Source organism: Miniopterus natalensis, chromosome 12, assembly GCF_054644295.1.
Source record: "Miniopterus natalensis isolate mMinNat1 chromosome 12, mMinNat1.hap1, whole genome shotgun sequence".
Lineage (NCBI taxonomy): Eukaryota > Metazoa > Chordata > Mammalia > Chiroptera > Miniopteridae > Miniopterus > Miniopterus natalensis.
The window spans coordinates 50,774,534-50,796,904 of record NC_142092.1 but is presented as its reverse complement, the minus strand read 5'-3'; the positions used below and the strand labels follow the sequence as shown (position 1 = coordinate 50,796,904).

Genomic DNA, 22,371 nt, shown 5'->3' with positions numbered 1-22,371 from the left:
CCTGCATACTCTGGCCCAGGAGAGGAGGCCCAGCTACTATCCTGACTCCACTAACACACATGTGACCCTGGCAAAGCCACTCTGTCCTGAGCATCCATCTCCCTTGCAGGGTTGTTGCAAGAATTAAATTAAGTCATACATACAAAGCACCAGCTACACAATGGGTGTCGAAAAAAGCCGGTTCTCTTCCTTTCCCTACCATTTCTCTACTTCTGTCCAAAGCTGCCCATCTGCAATGCCCCCTCCATCAGAAAGCCCTCCATGACCAGCTCCACGCCCGTGATCATCTCATGCTCTCAAATCCCACTGCCCTCTCCCAGGGCCACTGTGGGTTACTGGAATCTCTGCCTGAGTCGACCTCACTTGTAGTTGTGAACTGGCGCAGCGGGGGGCAACGTCAGGCTAGAAGGCCCAAGTGGCTACCACTCTGTGCCCTGGACATGTTGATGGAGTGGCCAAGGGTTGATGGGCACACAGGATTGCAACACTGCTCAGAGCAGTCACTGCCAAGGCAGCCACTTGGAACCCTTGACTTCTTATATGTAAGTTGCCTAAGAACTGGCTGTAGGCCTGGGGATGGGCTTCTACAGCACCACCCAGGCCAGCAGCTCAGAGTCATGGCCTGAACCCCAGATGGGACATCAGGGGACCTGTGCTCTAGCCCCAGCTCTTCCCATGTTCCTTAGAGCAAGTTTCTTCCCCTCACTGGGCCTCAGTTTGCCCATCTGTAGAAAGGGCACCTTTGCACACCTTTGCACAGAAAAGCACTAACAGATTATGGTCCTGTCCTTCCCCATCCACATCTCAGTCACCAGAGGTCTATAATTTACAGCCTCTGCCATGTTTCCATCTCTCTGCTCTTCTATCAGAGATGTGTTTGTATAGTGAGCCAGGCCAGTTGAGGAGATTGCTGGGGCCTCTGTGTTCAGTGAGTCAGACACTGCTGGCTGTCCTCATTAAAATGTGCTTCTTGGTGTCTCCAGTCTGACTCAGTGCTTTTGACACCACTTCCTTGTCTGGGACACAGGGGCCCATTCCCAGGAGGGAGGAGGCCTGGGCCATTGGGAGGATGGCCGACTTTCCCAAGGGGTCAGAAAGGAACTCCTGGGAGTACTTACCAACTTGCAGGAGTAGGGGCCCTGACTTCCTTCTCATAGCCAGAGTCCTGAACAAATGTTACAATAGCCACCGTTGAGGGACACATCCTTCATCCCAAGCACAAGGCTGAGACTTGGCTCTGCGCTGTCTCATCTAACCCTCTCAACAACCGCACGAGATAGGACTCTGATTATTGTTTTATAGACGAGGAACTGAGGCTCAGAGAGGCTGAGCAAGTTACTCAAGGCCACAGAGCAGAGAGGCAACAGAGCACAATGTTTACCTCTGGACAGTCTTCTCATAGGTACAGCACAGGGTGGCACTCCGGTAACTGGTGTTCCCGTGCACTGAGGATTTTGCAAAATGCCTTTTGGCCAGTACTTTCCTGCCCTCCCCAGATGAGCTGATGATGGAAGTCACAGATCAGAGAACAGAGATGTGAGACCTGGGCTCTGGGCAGTCTCCAGGAACTCTCAGGCCCCTAAAAGCTGACCGAGATGACCTGCCGTGGCACCCCGGAACTCACCGGGGCTTGAGTGTAGGTGTCGGCATCTAAGATCTCAGCCATTCCGTCTGTCTCCTGAAGCCCGCTGGTCTCTCCTGATGCCTGTGTGGAGGCAAATGGCGCCAAGTTGAGGGGGAGCAGTTCACAGCTGGGGAGTCAGGGAAACGGCCTCTGATGGAGGAACGTGTGTGTGTAGGAGACAGATGGACAGAGACAGAGTGAAACTGAGGGGAGCACTGTACGGCGCACACACTTAGTTATTTTTTGTTTCCTTCCATGTTTATTGCTCAAAATAGAAGCAACAACACTACAGTCAACTTACAGTCTCTCTGACCTACTTACTTGCATTTCGTCCAGGTTCCCTTTCATCTCCGTCAAAAGGCCCTCACAATATCTGCGTGGCTGTCACCAGAATTTTACGTTGGGAACAGTTACGTTGGAAGCTTGTCATCTCATTGCTGCCTAATCTTCATAACTAGCCATCTAATGGCAATCAGGAGCCTGTGGCCTGTGCTTTTCTAAACAACCCCTTATTCGTGGGCTCCTGGGTAGCGTCTGCTTTTCAATGTTCACAGCAACGCAGAGATGAAGGAACCCGAACACGCACGGTGTCCCTCCTCTCCGCCCCACATGCGTGCCAGGCCTGGACCACGGCCTCGAGAAGCGCAAACATTCACAGAGCCGAGTCCCACCCGGAGAGGCTCTCCGGCTAAGGCGGCCCCAGTCTTTACTAAATGAGTGAAATGGGCTTAATTTTGGGGGTTGACAGCATCCAAAGAGGAACAGACGTTCTAGGCTATGCCATGCTCCGCCTGCCTCTGATGCCCTGCGCCCCGAAGGCCTTTCCTTTCCCCCCAGCTGAGCATCGCTGCTCAGGCACTGACTCCCCTTGACCTGCTCTGGGGCCTCCTCTCCCGCCTCCTGCCCTGGGCCAGCACTCTCGGCGCTGTCACTGGAGTTGCGTGTGCAGGTGTGGCCTGAGCAGCCAGAGGGTGGACACAGTCCCAGTTTATCCCCTTACCTCTAGCTTCTCCCCAGGTCTGTCACCTGGCGGGGGCTTGGAAAACCGAAGGCAGGAAGAAGGGACAGAGGGAGGGAGGGGGAAAGGACCTATCCTTTTTTCCCTGGCCCACCACCCCACTTCCAACTCAGGAACTGATTCATTTGCCAATCATAAGAGCTAAATTTAGGTTCCTTTTTATAGGAATTTACACCCAGGGTGTCTTAGAGTTTTAGCTTCGATTTTAGAACCCTGGCACCCTTGCTTGGCAGGAGGTCTGGAAACCAGGCCATTGACTGCCCCAGCTGCGGAAAAACCTAACACCTTAGAACAAGCACCTCTCCCTCCCTCCCCTCCCACACACACCAAATTGATGGCTGAAACTCTTAAAAATAATAAAATAAAGCCCAAAAGCCCAAAATAGGACTTGAGGCGGCACTTGCCAAGATGAGAGACTTTAGAGGCGCCGTGACGTTGGGGATGAAGAATTGCTGGGCACCCAGCCCTTCCCTTGCAGACTGGCAGTCCGGGCTACAGGGCCCAATGTGGGGGCAGGGGCTGGGATGGGGACAAGGAGACTCACCGAGGATTCTTCGGCTTCGCATTGCTTCTCAGGGGCCCTGGGGTCCGAGTGGATGGTGAGCTGCTGTATGGAGCCCTGGGGAAAAGCAGAGGGGTCAGAAGCCACTGCTTGCACATATACAGCACACCTACCAGTGGAAACATGACTGTTTTTATAATGGAGCAGAACCAGTGGCAGGGTGGTGCTGGCTATGACAAGTAAACCAAACTACCTCTTGGCCTTCTCTCATGTAGTGGGGACTCTGCTTGAGCCAATGTAACTTGAGCCCCACTATCTGGAGAGCCCCTCAGGGAGTAGTGTTCAAAGCACAGACTAACATGGCAGCCTCCTAACTGCTCCCCAGGCCTCCAGCTTGTCAAGGGCAGGCCCTAAAGTGCACGTCTCCCCACTCCCAGAACGTGTCTGTCCCCTGTAGCTGAAAGCTTCTCGGCTGCAAGGCCTTGTCCCATGAAGAGCTGCCAGCCAGCCTCCCTCCCTCCATTCTTTCCTCCTCTTCTCACACCTGACAACTCATTCTCCACACCCACCCAGAGTGGTGTTTAAAAATTGTTCATTAGATTTTAACTTCTTAAAATTCTCAGTCTTCCAGTCATACTACAAATAAACCTAAACTCCGCCCCACAGTACTGTCTCGAATCAGGGAGCCCAAAGTCAGTACATGTGCTGCCTAAACTAATAACCACAATAACGTAGGGGTTTTCTTTATAATGGCTTGTTTGTAAAAGCCCATTCTGATGGTAAAATCAGTTTTCTGATATTTTTTCAGGACACACTGTCCAAAAGGAGAGAGAGAAACTCTCTCCCTCGGGCATTCTAGCTTATTGCTCCTCTGCAGAAACGACTGCATCTGCACCCCTCTCCAAAGACAAAAGTCACTGAAGGATCTAGCAAACCCTCCTCTTTATAAACGAACAAAGTGCCTTCACACAGGCTCTCTCACTGACTCTGCAACCCCATGGAGCAGGTTTTCTTTTCCTCTCTACCAGATAAGAAAATACAGAGAGGATCAGAGGACCCAGGTACTCTGATCCATCAGGCTATGCTGAAAACTCAGGGCTGGGACCTAGGTATTGGGTTCCAGCCCAGTGTTTTTCCCACCATGTGTGCATGCCTCTTCGAGGACATAAGGATAAACTAATAGCAAGCGTAGTCACTCATGTTTGCTACACGGTGTCCAGTGGCCTCCCCAGTCTGCAGGGCTTAGACTCACGATGAATTTCTGCAGCTTCCTGGCTCCTGCACTACCCACGAAGAGCCCTGCTCTGGGCTCGAAAACCAAGGCCCGGGAGGACCGCTGGAAGGGGACGCGGCTGTGCTCCTCACAGTCCACCAGGAGGGTCACTTCCTCGCCCTCGACGGTCACAGAGAAACGGTTCCACCTGTGGGTCATCACAGGCACCAAGAAGGCAGCAGCCTCATGGGACACGGAGGAGCCGGGCTCCGTGTAGTAGAGGGTGATCCGCTGGTGCCCATCCTCCACGCCCGAGAGCTGCAGGCCCAGGTGGATGACCGTCTGGTAGGTATCTGTGATGGCGAAGAGCACGCCACCCTGGTCACTGCTGGGCTTCGCGATGACACTGATGGCAAAGTCCCGGAAGAAGGTGGGCGGGATGAGAACACTGGCCGGGCGGCCCACGTTGGCGCCAGGCCCGAAGTTGTAGGCTGGGACGCCACCATAGCCTGTGACGAAGGACACGGAGGGGGACAGAGGGAGACCAATGATCTCCATGAGGTCCAGGTGGCCCTGGGAAGCCGGTTCTGCAGGGACAGAGAGAGAGAGAGAGAGAGAGGCCACATTTCACACATATGTTCTACTCTGCTTGGAAATGAGAAAGGAAATCTCAGAGGTCACCTGATTCAGCCTCTGCTTGAGATGTGTCAACCTGCGCTGTACAGTCCAGTAGCCATTAGCCAAGTGTGGCTAGTGAGCTCGTGAAATGTGGTTGTCCCCACTGAGATGTGTCTAAGTGTAAATTACAAATGTCCAATACAGTACTTAGTTTGGGAAAAGGAATGTGAAATAGGTCATTAATAATTTTTACATTGATTACATGCTGAAATGATAATTTGGGAAAATATTGGGTAAAGCAGATACATTATTAAAATTTTTTAAAAGAATATTTTGAGAAACAAGCATGTGCCCCACGCCCCCACTCTGCTTAAGAAGGAAAATACCAAGTCAGCTGAGGTGCATTTCCCTGCCCACGCCCCAGGGCAGCCACAGGGGGTGTGGCGTGCACCACTCCCATGCCTGTCTCTGTGTGTTTACTGCGTGGGGATGTGTCTCTAACACAATGTGGGCCTAGTGTGCATGTCTCTGAACCCCAGATAAATGTGGGCAAGCCGCATGTATTCTTCGGGTATTGTTTTTCAACTCTCCCTAGGATATTTTTTTCCATTGCTTTTCAGAGGGAGTAGAAGGGAGAGAGAGAGAAACACTGATCGAGAGAGACACATCAATTGGTTGCCTCCTGCACGTGCTCTGACCAGCCAGGGATCAAGCCCGCAACCAAGGTACCTGCCCTTGGCCCTTGGCCGGAATTGAACCTAGGACCCTTCGGTCCACAGGCCGACACACTAACCACTGAGTCAAGCTGGCTAGGGTGACACTGTATTTTTGAGATTTATCTTTGTTATGCACGTGGCTCTGTGACTTACGTTTTCATGACAGTACTCTACGGTGCAAATAGCTATAACAGATTGGTTCACCTTTCTGTTGATGGAAAGTGAAGTTTCCATCATATTACAAACACTGCCGCCATGGACTTTCTCATACGTACCTCCTCGTGGTTACCTGTGCAGGTAATTCCACCACCTGGGGGTAGAATTACTGGATGATATGGGGATATACACCAAAGCTTCACTGAATGTTGCTAACATGTTCCCCGAAGCAACTGTGCCATTTTTTTAACTGAGACGTAATGGACATGTAACATCGTGCATCTTTAAGGTATACAACGTGCTGCTTTGATAGTCACACAGTGCAATATGATTCCCACCTCAGCTTTCGCTGACACCTGCATCAGGTCAGGGGATCGTCATTCCCTTTTTGTGGCGAGAACATTTAAGACCAACTGCGCCATCTGACATACCCAGCAGCAGTGTGTTCTTGCCAACATTCAGGGGAGGCAGAGAGGCGTGACTGGGGAGAGGTCCGACGACAGCCGTAATATTTATTTCTTATTCCCACCCCCTACATGCCCAACACAGCCCCTCCGGTGCCTCATGCTGTTGCAGGTCCTCCCCTCTACCTTGAAAGCTTTCCCCTCTGTCACCCACTCTGCCCGACCCCATGCCACCCAGGTATTGCCAGAATAACTCCTTTTCATCAAAACTGTGCCCGCGTCTCACCTTCCTTGAAATCCCTTGTTTCACCTCCGGCACCCACCCTCCTCTTCCCCTTCCCGAGGCTGCATTAGGTGGCCCCTCAATACACACCGGGTCCTCCACCGTAGCCCCCAGCCACTGCCCCTCACTCCTGGGTGACGTGTCTCTCCCCACTTGGCCATGAAAACAAGGGCCGCGCCGTTCATCCTCTGTGTCCCCAGCACCCAGCCCGGTGCTGACGACTTAGAGAGCGAAGTCCAACCCGCTCATTTCACGGAAGGCATGGGTGAGGTTCGAAGAAGGAAGGTCTGCTGGCCATGAACTTGGATCTGATTCTCAACCTAATGCTTTTTCTCCAGTTTGCAACATGTATTAAAACAGAAATTAATTTAAGTTTGACAGACACCAGAATGCATAAATAAAATGATTGATGAATCTGGTTAAATTTAACCACATGGAAATTCTGAAAGTTCTGAATAGCAAAATAAAAATCCCCACAGTGTCAAATAAAATCCCCAAACTGGGCCAAAATGTTTGCTTCATATATTACAAACCACAAAGTAATTATCCAGATACACAACGCCAATGCGTAAGCAGGAGGGCAACAACCCACGAGAAAAAAATGGGCAAAGAATAGGAAATTCTTTCCACAGCAAAAGAAATAAAAATGGTTCTTAAACACAGGAAAAGACAGTCTCACCCGGAATAAGACAAATAGGAGTTAAGACTACAAAGGTATATCATTTCCCTGTCGGCTTGGTAGGGGTCAGGATATTGGATAATATGCGGTGCTGGCGAGGGTTTGAGGAAACAGGCCACCTCATGCGCGCCGGGGCAGGGCAGCGAAACTGGTGTAGCATCTGCGGAGGCACGTGGCCATTTACCCCACCCGCACGCGGGCAGGTGCTCTCCCACCCGGGAGCCGCACCTCCGCGATGCGAAAGGCAAAGCCTGCTCGGGAATGTTCACGCAGGCATGGTTTACCTGCATCCAGACGCCCGCCTTTGGGAATGATTACGTAAATAATACATTTTTGATTTCTCTGTACAGTTAAATACAAGGCAGCCTTTAAAAAGATGTTATTCCAGCCCTGGCGGGGTGGCTCAGTTGGTTGGAGTGTCGTTCCATACACTGACAGGATGCAGGTTCGACTCCCGGTTACGGAGGGTAGGGACTTAACTGATGTTTCTCCCTCACATCGATGTTTCTCTCTCTCTCTCCCTTCCTCTCTCTCTAAAATCAAGAAACATATCCCCAGATGAGCATTTGAAAAAAAGGTGTGATTTCTTAGTTAGTAAAATGCAACAATCCACAAGATGTATTAGGTAATTTAAAAAGGTACAGAATAGAATCATTATTAGTTGGAAATACATATATTAACACATATTAATAACATAAATACATACAAGGTATTTTTAAATATAGGTTAGCATACCTTTAGAAGACACAAGAAACTGGGAGCAGAGACTGTCTCCAGGGAGGGGAGACAACAAGAGACTTTCTTTTCACTGGACACTCTTTCCTACTTTTTAAATTTTACCCCAAGTACATGGTGTGAAAAGTAAAGACACTGACATATTATTCAAGACATTCACTCCTTCCACCTCCCTTTAGACATTACAACACCATTTCTTCTTGCTTTTCCTCACTCAGATATAGCCCACATCTTTGTATAAGAAAAAAAAAGTGAAAAGAAATAGAATAAAAGCAAACACCCCACTGAGATTTCTTTTCTCCTCTCCACAGTTTAAAGATAAAAACAAAACAGAACTGTGAGCACCCTGCTGACAGCCGGGCTTTTTTGTTGCTTTAATCCAGTGAAAGCTTTTCCTCCAGTTCCTCTCTCTCCTACTGAGAACAGGGGGGGAGCCCCTTTGCAGTGGATGCTCCCGACTTGGAGGAGGTGTGATTCCTCAGGGAGTAAATAGGCCAGAGCCTCTCATCCAGTGACTTGTTTCCACGTGGTGTTCAGGGGGTTCCCAGGACAGGTGGGGGTTCAGGGGATCTGGGGGCAGGGGCTGAAACATTCCCACCGGGACGCCTGCTTAAGCAGTACAGCCCAGGCTTCCATGTGGCAATTCTGGGAATTCTTAGTCCCAGACAGATTCTGCTTAAAAAAAAAAAAAAAAATCACAAATCTACCCTTGTTTAATAGACAGGGAGATGAATGGTCAGGAAGAGAGTTGCATCACCAGGACACATAGCCAGGAAGCAGCAGATGGAGCATCTAAACAAGAATGAACAGAGGGAGGTGAGATTCTGCCCCGGGGGGACTTGGAATCACAGGTCTCCCCAGCTGGTGCCCCTTCCCACAGCCTCTGCTGCCCCGGCCTCAGACATGCAAGGGAGGACAAGTGTGCAGACACCAGCTGCAAGGCCTGGTTTCCGCTGGGTCGGCCACAAAGGCAGCCAAGCCACAAATCTAGAGGAAGCCCGAATCAGCCCAGCCCTGCTCTCAACAGTCCCCACTGCCCTCCACACACATTGTCCCATCGCAGGGTGTAGCTTGGTGGGGAGCGAGGGACCCCTGGCCTGGAGCGACCCATGCTCAGGGCCGCACCTGGGCCTGCTGGCTCATTTACCCTTGGCCTCTGGCAGGAGGGCCACCTGCTCAGGCGGCCACCAGGGAGGGGAGGGGCGAAAAGCTGGAGCCAAGACAAACAGGCCTGGCAATTTCGTTCATAGGCTTGTCCTGGAATGGCTCCGTGCTGGGCTGGAAGGGGTGGGGGGTGAAGATCACAGTTGATGGGAAGACTCCTACTATTCTGGAGGGGCATACTGGAGGGGGCATGCTGAGGGGGGCTGATCATGGAACCCTGGCCTCAGGACCTCATGCCCTGCATGGGAGGGCACCACACTTCTCCCCAGATAATAGTACCTACCTCACAGGAACTGTATAACTTGAGAAAATAGTATTTCTAAAATGCATAGCACACAGGAAGTGCCAGGCACAGAGACTGAAGCCCTGATAAAGGTTAGTGAGGTCAGGCTCAAGGTCCCACATCCAACAGGACCTCACTGCATGCTCATCCATCACCTAGAGATCCAGGCTCCCTGCCATCTCCAGGATGCTGGGTCCATTGGGCCCACAGCCCATGCACACAGCCATGGGGCAGCAAGGGGGCCCGGGCAGAGGAGGCAGGGCTCTTCAAGGGAGGCCCACTGACTCTATCTGTGCTCTTGGGCAAACCCCTCCCTGGCCTTAGTTTCCCCATCTGTGTACCAAGGAATTAGACAAGACAGACCCTCAGAGCTTTATCCATCTGACATAGTCTGTGTGTCTTCACTGCCTTCAAAACACTCCCTGGGGCTGGCTCTGACTTCAGTCTCAATCTCTCATGCCATTAATGCATAGGGACAACTTCGTTTACAGTGGAGTTCTTCAACACACTTTTCCAATTCACGAATTTGACAACATTTATGAAGCCCTCGCATCATGCCTTGTGTGGTGCTGGGGTATGGAGCGGAACCTAGGACGCAGGTTCTGAGGAAGCTCGCGAGCCAGGCGTCTCAGCCAGCAGTCATCTGTTCACGCTACTCACAAGTTCCAAAGCCTTCGTGGAGGAAGTCGGAATCCCCTCAGGACACCCTCCGCTCCGTCTCCTCCTCCCCCTTTCCCTGGTCTTCTGTTAGGAAGGGCCTTCCCCGTATTCTCACAGCTGGTTCTTTCCAAGCTCACTCAGCTGTACCCCAAGACACCAGAGCCCCACCCTTGCCCCACACACAGAGTCTCCCCATCACCCCCATCAGGGCTTGGCACAGAGCAGGCACTCAGCAATGCGGCCTAAGGAATGGGGACAGGCAGATGCCACTGGGCTTCACTCCCCTAAACTCTTTGGTTCCAGAGCACATCTCTGGGGCGGCCCCTCCCAAGGGCACAGGGAAAGAATCAGACTGCTTCAGAGATGGACCGGGAAAGGGAAAATATGAGCAGTCACCGCAGGGTGCGACTTTCCTCCCAGGGGTCCAAAGCCAGTTTCCATAGAAACTAGGACAGAATCCTAGCAATAAAGAAGCAAACAAGGCAGGGTTCAGGTTTTCCTTCCACAGAGATGATGGCAACCTGACCAGAGGAGGTGAACAGCTGGTGGGAGCACCTCCCTCGTTCCCTCCTCTCAGCTATGGGCTCCAGCTGAGCATCAGTTTCTCCTTCTGTGTGATGGGCGGGTTCAGCCCTTCCATCTGCGGGATCCTGAGGAGTACAGGGGCCAGCCTGGGCTTTGGAGGCTTCCCTCCCTAGGGAACTGTATCTGGCTTTGCAAAGCTCCACCTCACAGACGACATCTTGGACCTAAGCCCATTGCTCCTGCTTGTTAGCATTTAAGGCCAGACGGGGCTAAGAAGCATCCCTCTGGCTCTGGGCCAGCAAGGAGAGGCCAGCCAGGCAGAGCCAGTGAGGCTGAGGACACCCAGGACTGCGCGCGGCAGTGGCCCCTGGCGGCCAAACGGAGAACTGCACCTCCACGAAACCCAAGGAAGACTTTTCTGGTTGCAGCTGCCAGGGAGGGACACTGCCTGTGGCTGGGGAACTGGGAGACAGGGCTCCCTAGCACAGGATCAGAGACATAGGTCTGGAAGGGACCCAGGAGTGCAGGCCTGAGGTCGTTCAGGGAGCTGTGCCAAGTCAGGCCTCTGTCTTTTTCCTATACCAGCTCCCGGGAAAAGAAAAGGTGCCCCTCCCCACATCTCTCCTTCCCACCTGTGGCTGTGAAGACCTGCAGGATACTTCAGTCAGCTTTAACTGGGACGTGTTGACTGCTTCAAACTGGCTGCTGTATTCCACGGGGGGCAGGGCTCAGGAGGTCCAGGGGGCCCCATGCTGCTATGGCAGGGGTTGGAGCCAGCAGGCCAAGGGTTTACACGTAAAGTTGGGGTGGCTGCCCTGGGGACCCCAGCATGGCCCCTCTGGCCTGGGTTTCCCTGCAGTCAGCCCCTGGGGAGAGAGGAGGTCCCCACAATCTCCTTTTCTGCCTGCAGCATGAGCTAGGGAGCCTCAGAAAACCCAAGAGTCCTTCCTCTTTGCTCCCCTTCAGGCTGTCCTGCCTGGGAGAGGGACACTGCTGCATCTTTTCAGGACTGTTCTTTTCCTTCCCTTTGGATGCCCCTTTAGGGAGGTGGCCCCTGAAATTCTGGGTGTACCAAAATCAAACCTCCTGGCCTGTGTCTTCCCTTCCTCCCACCTCCCTGGAGAGACAGGAAGCTGGGAGTTGAGCAGACCACAGACTCTATACACAAAGAGCAGTTCAGCATCTGGAAAAGGAGTTTCCTTTGCCACATACCCACCAAAAGGCCATCTGGTTTATGCTTGCACATCTCTACCACAGCAACCCTGACCACTGATGGACTTTTCTAAGTCTTTGGAGCTTTCTCCTGGTGAGCTCAGACATATCTCCCTGTAGCTCCCACGTAACTGGCTGGACCTAGCCCTGCCCTCTGGGGCCGTACACAAGTCGGCCTCAACTTCCACATCATGGTCGCTCAGACATTGCACAGAGAGGTGGGAAGGGCCAGGCCTGGAGGCACACTCTGACACCAGCTGAGTGTATGATCTTGAGTAGTCCCTCTCCTCTCTGAGCCTCAGGTTCCTCATCTGTGAAACGAGAGGCTTAGACTAGATGGTTTCCAAAGGCCCTTGCCAGGTCTAAGAGTCTCCAATTCTGCATCTTCCTCAGCTCCCTTCTGTTTTCCAATTTCTCTAACCACCCTTAACTGTGGTTCCTTCAGCCCACAGCCTCAGGCCTGGAAGGAATGACTCCAACAGGATCAGGACAAACCCAGGCCTCCCACTCGTCTTTGGACACAGCAGCCTGGCCAGAGGCAGGGAGTAATGTGCCCAGGAAAATGTCACAGCTCTGCCTAGGAGGAAACATCACCCCACCCAGGCTGGAGTCCCCAGAGGCTCTGGGCTCTACCTGACTCCCTTCCCGAAGAAAATGAACGAAACAGAATTCATGCTGCATGGGATCCGTCTGCATCCAGCAAAGCTGCATGAGGTTCTTAGAAAAACCTACCACCAATGCATTTCTTAGAAAAAGGACTATTTCCCTGCCAGGGAAAAAATCCTGGATCAACCTAGAAGGGAGACCTGGGCTTGCCAACAATGAAAGACCTCATTTTTCTGAACTACAGAGGAGCATTTTTCTACATGTAAACTTAGACCGCCTCCTTCCCTTTTCCGGTTTTCATATATAGCATAGGAATTTTCCTGCTCAATGAACGTACTGTGTGAGCTCCCCTCCCCGCCCCCTGTCTCTCTCACTCTCTTAGGCCTCTGGCCTAAATTGAGTAAGGATGGTTTTGAAGGGAGCTGTAGGTGGGCAGAGACTGGCAAGGTGTGGGCCCTGCAGCTTGGCTGCCCTGCTCAGCAGCTGGAAGGAGCTGAACCCAGCTGAGAGCCCCAGCAGGAAGGCACCCACCCAGCACCCTCTCTGGTTCCAAAGCATCCTTTCACCTGTTCCTCCTCTAGGAGGAAGGCAAGGCAGGGATCACTTTCTTATTTCGCAGAGGACAGAATCAAGCCCCAGAGAGGAAAAATAACTCACTCGAGGCTCCAGGGCAGGAGCCAACATGAAGACCCAACACTGAGCTCTGCCTGCTACAGCCCACTGCCTCCCAGGCTTCCCTTGTGACCAGGGAGGGAAGAGGCTGCACATTTCTGGGTCCCCACAGGCTCTGTCCATCCCTCCACCCAAACACCCTCACTTCATTCTGGTGGTTAGTTTCCTTTCTTGTCTGATATGATTAGATACAGGCTCCTGGGCATGGACCTTGCAGACTCATCTCTCAGTCCCCAGCCAAGGGTAACCTATAGTGAATGACAAGAAATAATAACATTAGCAGCTAAGATTTACTGTGGGCTTGCGGTGTGACAGGCACCATTCAAAGGGCTTTCTGCCAATCATTTCTTCTTCACTACTGATTCTCTATGGGGTAGATAATTTTATTATCCCCATTTCACACGTTAGAAAATTGAGGCTTGGAGAAATTAATTACTATTCCAAGGCCATGAGGATAAGCAACTGGAGTCAGCATTCAAATCTCAATAGGTGATATAGCATGATGTGAACATTCCAGCCTTGGCCACACATCAGTCACCCAGGGAACTTCTAAAAAGACAGAGGTCTGCCCCTCCCGCCTGGCCCTATGGACTCAGAGTCTTCCAGGGCCTGGCCTGCGTGAGTCTGATCCCCTCTCCCAGTTGGCAACGACAGGTAAGGTTTAACCCCTTGGGCTTTGGTGTCAGGCCTAAGACCTTGGGCTTGTGTCTTAGGTGTGTCATTAACTGGTGTGTGACCTTGGACACATCATTGCTCTGTACAGTGGACTCACAGTATCATTGTGAGAATGGACAACACAGCGAGGGCTGCGTCAACACGGGGCCCTGTGCATCGTGGACACTCAGGACCCAGTGTGAACCCCGGCTAACTGGACCAGGCTGGCTCTGGGCCAGGCACTCGCACACTCTTGTCAGTTCCCCTCACAGTCACCCTCCAACTCCTAGCCTTGAAAGAAGTAATAATATCATTGGATAAGGAGTTCCAGTGACTAGGGAACTGAAGAGTTTGACCTGGAGAGAGTGTGACCCCCTTATTCTGAGACCCAGGTCTGCTCACCACCACCTCTACACACACACACACAGACACACACACACACACACACACACACACACATATATTAACCCTTGGCTCCAGTGCAAGTCACACGAGCCTCAGGAAGCACAGGTGGGTCTTGCTGTCCTGCTGTGGTGAGGGTCTTCAGAGCCCTCCTTTGCCCCCAGCCCAAATCTCTGTTCTGGGAACCCAGGGCCACATGCACCATGTGGCATGGTTAAAGCCAGCAGGTGTGGCAGGCATGAGCAGCCTCGAGTGTCTGGGAAGAACTTTGTAGTCAACTGCTCTGGGTTTATGGACCTTCCTTTTCCATCTGGAAACAAAGACTCTTTGAGTGTGACTAGGGCCTTGAATCCTGAGGATGACATCAGTTGGAATGAGTCATCATCCCGGCAGGCAGCTCTGGAGGACTCACCAGGGCTCAGCAAGGAAAATGCATGGCAAACGGGCCTGTCGGGGGCACATGAGGGGCACCAATCAGGAACATTTGACGACCTGCTGGAAGGAGCACCCGACAACCCCCAGCTCCTGAAAACTGCCAGGCTCGGCACTGGCAGGGGACAGGGAACCAACAGCTGGGGGGCAGGCAGGGTCAGTGTAGACGCTGGCCCAGAGGGTTTTGAAATGCATTCCTTAGGCCCGGGAGGCAGGCAGAGAGGGGACCACAGGCAAGAGGAGGGGAGGCTGAGGAGAAGGGCTGCCCCTCAGCCCCAACACACATGTACACTCACACACAGCTTCACACTCATACCATACATTCGCCCGTTCACAGCACACCCCCTTGCACACTCACACCCACTGATACATGTAGTCACACCCACACATTCACTCACACTCATCCCACACTCATGCACACCGACACCGCCACACGCTCACACACACACGCACATTGCTTCACGGATACTTTCTCATGCTCTCGCATGTTCACACACACTTACCTACCCTCATATACACACTCACACCAAACGACTCAGACTTAACTCGTTTATTATGTTGGGTTCCAATTACAGCCTCATGTAAAGAAGCAAACCTGCAGTTAAGACAAACCAACCAACAAAAGCGCGGCCATTGAAACCCCTCCACGAAACTGCTGCTGAACCTGAGGCCTTACGGGGAAGATACTTGCCCAGGCCCATGGGGAGTCTGCAGCCCACCCCTTCTTCCCCAGCTACCTCTTTAATGGCCTGGGGAGCTTCGATTGCACTTCCTACACACAGGGTTTCGGTCTCTCTGATGTGGGCACATTTTCTATATTTTCCCCTTGTCAGTGAAACCTTCTCAGAATATCAAATTTGGGTCATGTCTTCACCAAGTGTTGAATCCAATTCACTCATTTTCTTGGAAGCAATCCTAGAAATGGCTGGTCAATAAATATGAACAGCTGGCCTGCACAGGTGATGCCTGGAGCTTGGCACAGAGGCTGGCACAAGTAGGGGTCCAATAAATGTTAGTTTTATGAATGTGCGAGTGAACACATAACAATAGTTCCTGTGTATTAAGACCTCACTGTGTCTGGGGCACCAAGTACTTTACCTGCAGAGCAGTGGTTCTCAACAGAACCAGGAGATTTTTAAACATTCCAATGCCCACCTCCACCCTGAGAGATGCTGATTCAGCTGGTCCAAGGGAGGCCTGGGTATGGCAAGTTTGCACAGTTCCTAGGTGATGCTAATTCACAGCCGGGTTCTTTATGACAAACCTAACCTTACTGTCCCAATCTACAGATGAGGGAACAGAGGCACAGTTGAATAGCTTGCCCATAGGAACACAGCTATTGGGTTCCAGAAGTGATTCAAACTCTCATCTGTCCCATGCAAAAAGTTGAGTCGTCCTCTGCTCCTCTCTAAGAATGTCACTTCAACCCAAGGCTGACCCTCTCCAGGGAACACATCCTGATTGTCCCAGCCCTCAATGACCTTGGGCATATCTGCCTCTCTTCCCATTGCCTTTACCACCCCTCCCCATCGCTCTGAGCACCAACACTCAGCAGCGCTCTTTAGCTCTCAGGAACAGGGCTCTACTGTTCCTGGAAGCAAGAGATAGTCTCTCATGAGCAGGTCTGAGCAGGGCTGGAGGCTCTGGTTGTGCTGGTCACCAGGCAGCCACTGCTCTCATTTTGGACGTCCTGACATATTTTTAGAGCTGGGAAAAGGATCTCCAAATAGCATGGTGTTGGGGAGAAAGACTCAGCCAGCTCTGGTTTCAAATTCCAGCTCAGCATTGAAAAGCTGTGCAACTTTGGACAAGACACTTCACCTCTCTGAGTCTCAGTTTCTGCATTAGTAACATAGGAATAATGCCACCTACTTCAGGAGAGAGTTTTGAAAATGACCTGAGACAGTGGACATAAAATACTGAGCAGAGGGCCTAGCCAAAGCAGACATTTAATAATGCATACTGATTGTTTATTTTGATTATCAAAGACATAAAATTTCTTTTCTTTGCCTTAAAGTTTTATCTATAATTTCCATGAAAGGTAGCTTTGGGCAATTTTCCCTCTGGGTCTGTCTTTTCACCTGCAAAATGGGGTGATACAACCTCCTTCACTAGGTTGCAGTGAAGGTCAAATGTTGTTCTTCGTGTGAAAATGCTTCTTCAAGTGTAGTCTGCTCAGGTGTAAGAAACAACATGGGCAGAGGGCTCCAAATAGGTGTCTGGGGGGCTGAGAGTGCTTCTATTCTCACATTAGTGAAATTTGAACAGACTGAAGTCCTATAATGTGGCCAAAATAACTTTATAAGCGGAATTTCCTGCCCCAGCCTGGCAATGGCTTTAGTAAAATGGGGCCAATCCAGAGGAGCTAAAACCTGGAGAACTCCATCCATTAACTGCAGCTGCTGGAAGAAACAACAGCTAAACAATAACAATGGTCCATGATGACTACAGTGGGTTGAATGATGACCTTCCAAAAAATATGTCCATGTCCTAATCCTTGGAACCTGTTAATGTGACTTGTTTGGAAGAGGAATCTTCTGCTGATATAATTAAATTAAGGATCTTGTGGAGAAGAGATCATCCTGGATTATCCAGGTGGGTAATCCAATGGCAAGTGTCCTTGTGAGAGACACGCAGAGATTTGACAGAGGAGGAGGAGATCCTGTGACCATGGAGGCAGAGAATGGAGTAAGACAGCTCTGAGTCAAGGAATGCCGACAGCTCCCAGGACCTGGACAAGGCAAAGAGGATTCTCCCCTTGAATCTGCCGACACCTTGACTTTGGACTTCTGGCCTCCAGAACTTTATAGGAATACATTTCTGCTGTTTTAGTTTGTGGTAATTTGTTACAGCAGCCAAAAATCTAATACATTCACTGAATGTTTATTATCTGCCAAGTGTGACCTAGATTGGGTCATTTGACACTCACAATCACCCAATGAGGAAGGTGCTCTTATCTCTGTTTTACAAACAAAGAGATTGAGCTGCAGAGAGATTAGGTCACACAGCTAGTAAGTGACAGACTCAAGATTTGGACCCAGACAGCCTGGGTTCAAACTCCATACCCCATCTGTTTAACCAGGACACCAATGGTTCTCCAAGTATGGTTCCTGGACCAGCAGCATCAGTATCACCCGGGAAGTGAGTAGAGATACAAATTCATGGGCTTTACTCCAGACCTACTGAGACAGAAACTATGCTTTGAGGCCCAGCACCCTGTGCTTTAACCAACCCTCCAGGTGACTGCCTTATATCGTGCTGCTGAGGGTAAGGTGGCCAGCTGAAATGGAGGCCAGCTATGGGGAATCATGGAGCAGGAGACACAAACAGGCAGAGAACAGCAGGGCCGAGACTCTGGCGCAGGACTGGTAGGACTCCAGATGCCTCTGCCAGGGGACAGACCTAGGCAGGGTCCCAGTGGAAATGGGGCTTCCTTCTGGTCATAGCACAGCAAATGAGTGGCATTCCAGCCAGGCTGATGGGAGGCTGAATCCCCTAGTTAGTGGATTCCACTGGCTGACAACAGGAGGGCCATAGGGTCTGGGGTGAGGCAGCCAAGTAACCCCAGGCTGGACGATGCAGAGAGGCTTAGGAGCTCCAGCCCACAGTCTGGGAGTGTTGGGCAAGGGTTCTGAAGCCAGAGGAAGCTTGTGGTCTCAAGAGAGCTGGCCCCCAGGGAAAACCTGTCCTAACCAGGAGGAGCCCACACCTTCCAGGAGGATGATGACAGCGACTGCCCTTATCTCCCCAGCTCCCCTGCCCTGTACTGGGCTTAAGGTGCCTGAAGACTTCCAGGGAAGTCCATTTCAGCCACACTGGCAAGCTGGGCCTCAGGGAAACTCCTTCTAGTTGCCTACAAATGAGTCACTTGCCCAAGGAACCCTCCCTGGCTAAGTTTCCCAGGAAGTTCCAATTCCTCCTACTCTGTTATCTGTTTACTTGCTTGTCTCCCACCGGCCTGTGAGCCCTCCAGGTGAGGATGCATCATCTTCTATTTCATCTCTATTTCTCCCAACTTCTAGCATCACCATCTAGCACAAGGCCTTGCTGGGGTGAACAAAAATTGAGCATTGATGGATGGATGAATGAATGAATGAATAATGCACATGTGAATGAATGAATGAGCTTAATGGATTCTGGACAAGAGTGGTCATATGCTTGTCTTAGTATATAGTATTTATTATCATCAATCACAAAGAATTCTAATGAATGCCAGCTATTGTCATAGTAATCCCACCAGCACCATTTAGCTCAATATGCACTTAATAGCCTTGCTCTCATTAAGGTATAACAGGAGACAGTTATCCCCTGCTTTTTGAAAGTTTGCTTTACACCACTTCGCTGCTATGAAAGACATATATTAGCACCAGCTTACACTAACTGAAAGAAATTCAAAAAGGATTTGCTTTTACCAAAACAGGCAAAAGCGAAAATAGCACCCAACATTTGTTTTGCAGCAAGCGTTATAGGAACGGTGTGTACCCAAGCACAAGAGTGGCATCACCAAGCTCCTTCCCCCAGCACCTATACTCAGCATCTCAGCATCAAGCCTCCATGGCTTTGAACTGCGTCTGTGAGCATTTGTGCATTATCTCAATTTATCCTGTGCACCTGTTAGCAAAACGTGTCCTAAGGCCTGGCTGGTGTGGCTCAGTGTTGGAGTGTCAACCCAGGAACCAGGAGGTCACAGTGAGATTCCTGGTCAGGGCACACGCCCCAGTCTCCCTTCCTCTCTCTCTAAAAATCAATAAAGACATATTTAAAAAAATTTTTTTAAAAGATGTGTCCTAAGTAATTGCTTCTTCACTTTACACCATTTTGGCTTCTGAAAGGTTTCATAGGAATGCTCTAGCTTCAGACAGCAGGGGAAACCTGTATTTACAACCTCACAGACACTCGATGATAACTTTCCTGAGGCTGAGATCTTTCTCCATCCTTCTGGCTGACCCTTAAGCAGAAGGGCTTTGAATGATCAGCTTTCTGCAAAATGCCTGGCCTTGGCTCTCACCCACTGACTGTGTTAGGAGTGCTGCTCGTAAACACATGGGCCTCTTCGACTTCAGACTAAATTCCAGCTGTGTCCACCTTCCCCCTCCCTGAAACAAGGATCTGGGTGGGGAATGTGAACAACATATGCTTCCTCTTCTCGATTATCTACTGTTAGGGTTCTTGAGATTTGGCTGGAAGCCCTGGGGAGGCTGCTCATAACCTATCTTGGTGTTAGAGTTGAGCTGAGGCCACTGGGCAAGATAGGATAGGATGGGACAGGCCAGTCTTTGAGGTTCCAGAAGCAGAACAATAAAATTCCTGCTCTTGCCTGGCCAGTGTGTCTCAGTGGTTGAGTATTGACCAATGACCAAGAGGTCAGGGCACATGCCAGGGTTGCTGACTTAATTCCCAGTAGAGAGCATGCAGGAGGAAGCCGATCGATGATGTTTCTCTCTCATCAATGTTTCTATTCCCTCTCTCTCTCTTAAAAAATCAATTAAACATAGATTTTTTTTTTAAAGTAAAAAAAAAAAATCCTGCTCCTGATGCATCCTCACCCCAGCCCCATAGGGTGGGAGGGCCATCATGGTAGAAGGAGCATGGAAGAGTAATTCTGGTAATTTTTAAGTCTCTCTAAGTGAGGCATGTCCTTGGGTGTTTCTTGAATTCTTTGGCATGGTTGACAACCACACATGGTCAATAAAATCTCTTAAAGAGTTGCTAACCACACGCCTCAATTCACTCATAATTTACATTATCCCAGCCCAAGAGAATGCAGCCACAAGGGCTCGGAGAGAGAATCCCTGAAGGAGAGGCAGGGTGGGCCTCTCCGTCTTTCACTCTATCCTGGTTCCAGCGAAGGATCTGGCCTTGCCAACAACCAGAGTCCGGTGGCCAAACTTGTCTGGACTTGGCCCTGTGATGGACTCTGGAAGGTCAAGAGGACTCAGACTCTGGTCCCTGAGTAGCTCTCAGAGTAGTAGATGGGATAGGACACCAACACATAGAGCCCTGATACAAGTGGCCTCAACTTAAGATGGGCCTGGAAGGCTTTGCACAGGTGAACATGGAGCCGGCAGAGCACAAGCAAACTCACAGGGCTGTAGGAGAGGAGGTAGGAAAACTGAGGGGAGGTGAGTGGTTCCAGGGATGGGAACCTTAGATAACCTCCAGAATTGGAGCAGAAAGAAGTATGAATCTAGACAAATACAGATTTAAAAATGTTAAACCAACAGGCATTAGCTCATTTAATCTCAACTTGCTAAGGTGGAGACTATTGCTATCCCTTTTTGCAAGTGAGTAGACTAATGCTGAAGGAGATCAAGGCCACAGGGCTGGTAACTGGGATGGTTGGGACTCACATGTGGGTCATTTGAGGTCCTGCCCAGCTCTTTCTACTCTTAATCACTTTTTCACTTAAGAGACTGGAGTCAGGTTGTGGAGAGCCTCAAATGTTAAGCCAAGGAAACTAAAATTTATCCAACAGACAACAGGCGCCCCGGCAGGTTTCTGAGGAAGGCTACAGCGGACCATTTTAGGAGGCATCACCACTTCACCTCAAGCTGCTGCCCCTGCCAGTTGGGCCCCTCCCTTCCCTTGCCAAGGAGAGGGTGGCACTGGGCGATCTGGAATGTGAAGCGCAGGCAGCAGTCTGGCAACAGTGGGAGACGTACTTTCCTGCAGCCTTCTCAGCACTTGGCATGTTATGCCCTGAGCAGAATCAAGCTGCCCTGGGAACAGCCTGGGGCGTCCCAACAGATGAGCTCCTGTGACTTCAGTCAGGGCAGAGAAGCAGCCAAGGGACAGAATGAGCTCATGGCTTCAGCAGGCACCGTGAAATCTCACCTACACTGGCCAAGGCTGATGGACGCCTGGAGAAAGGACCTCAGTACCCAGTCCAATGTCCCCAAGATGAGAAAACTGAGGCCCAGTCTGACGATGTGACTCTCTCAAGTGCCTACATTATGTCATGTTCCCACAGCTATCTGCTATCCAGACCACTCTCACCCATTACCCTACAGAATCTGAGGTGTGGGAAAGTGCTTGGTACCAGCAGGTCCCCAACATGGAAATGAATGCATTTGAGTCTTTAGTGGGGGCCTGTGTTCCACACATATAGGCTGGGCAAAAGTAGGTTTCCAGTTGTCATATGGAAAATAATACAATAATTAATAAGTAATAACATAAGAAAAACTCTGTATTTCACGTACTCACAACTGTATAATGACTTGAATGCTGAGGAGCAGGGGGAACAGATGGCATAAAAAATGTGTCCCACAGCTGTTACCAAACACACTGCTGCTTTCTACCAAGTTTCCTACTCAAATGTGCAGAGACCTGCTCTCTGCAGGATGCTGGAGCCCCATTTGGCTTTGAAATGGGATTTGAGTTTAAGGAACAGCCAGGACAGATGGTGACCCTGAAGTCATATTTTGAAACAGACTAACTCTTGTTTAATCTAGATGAAAGTACTTGATGGTCTCCAAATGTTTGTTGGAGGAAGAGTCCATGCACCTCTGGAGTTATGGAGGGGGAGTCAGGCCTTCCATAATGAATACCAGAAGACACCCCTAACTGGAGACCTGAAACTGGGGGTGACTTTGGGGGGACCTGAGGAGGACAAGCCTTGCCCAGAAGGTGCAGGGGAAGGATGCAAGATTCAGTGTCAGAGAGGCCTGCATGCAAGTCATTGCTCCACCACTTACTAGCTAGTGACCCTGGGCCAGTTCTTTAACTTCTCTGAGCCTTAGTTTCCTTATCTGGACACAGAGATTACAATACCTAGCTCTCAGGCTGGTGGTGCAGGGTAATGTCAGGTGCCATG

General features: G+C 50.7%; 1 protein-coding gene across 1 annotated transcript in view; it reads right to left on the bottom strand.

Moving 5' to 3' along the window:
- COL15A1 (collagen type XV alpha 1 chain) overlaps positions 1-22,371 on the bottom strand; it is a 93,640-nt gene that overhangs the window by 55,418 nt on the left and 15,851 nt on the right. Inside the window, exons 3-5 of the mRNA XM_087822784.1 lie at positions 4,397-4,944; positions 3,187-3,261; positions 1,625-1,705 (exon numbers count right to left, since the gene is read on the bottom strand). Coding sequence (XP_087678910.1) covers positions 1,625-1,705; positions 3,187-3,261; positions 4,397-4,944 — 704 coding nt within the window. The remainder of the gene's footprint in view (positions 1-1,624; positions 1,706-3,186; positions 3,262-4,396; positions 4,945-22,371) is intronic.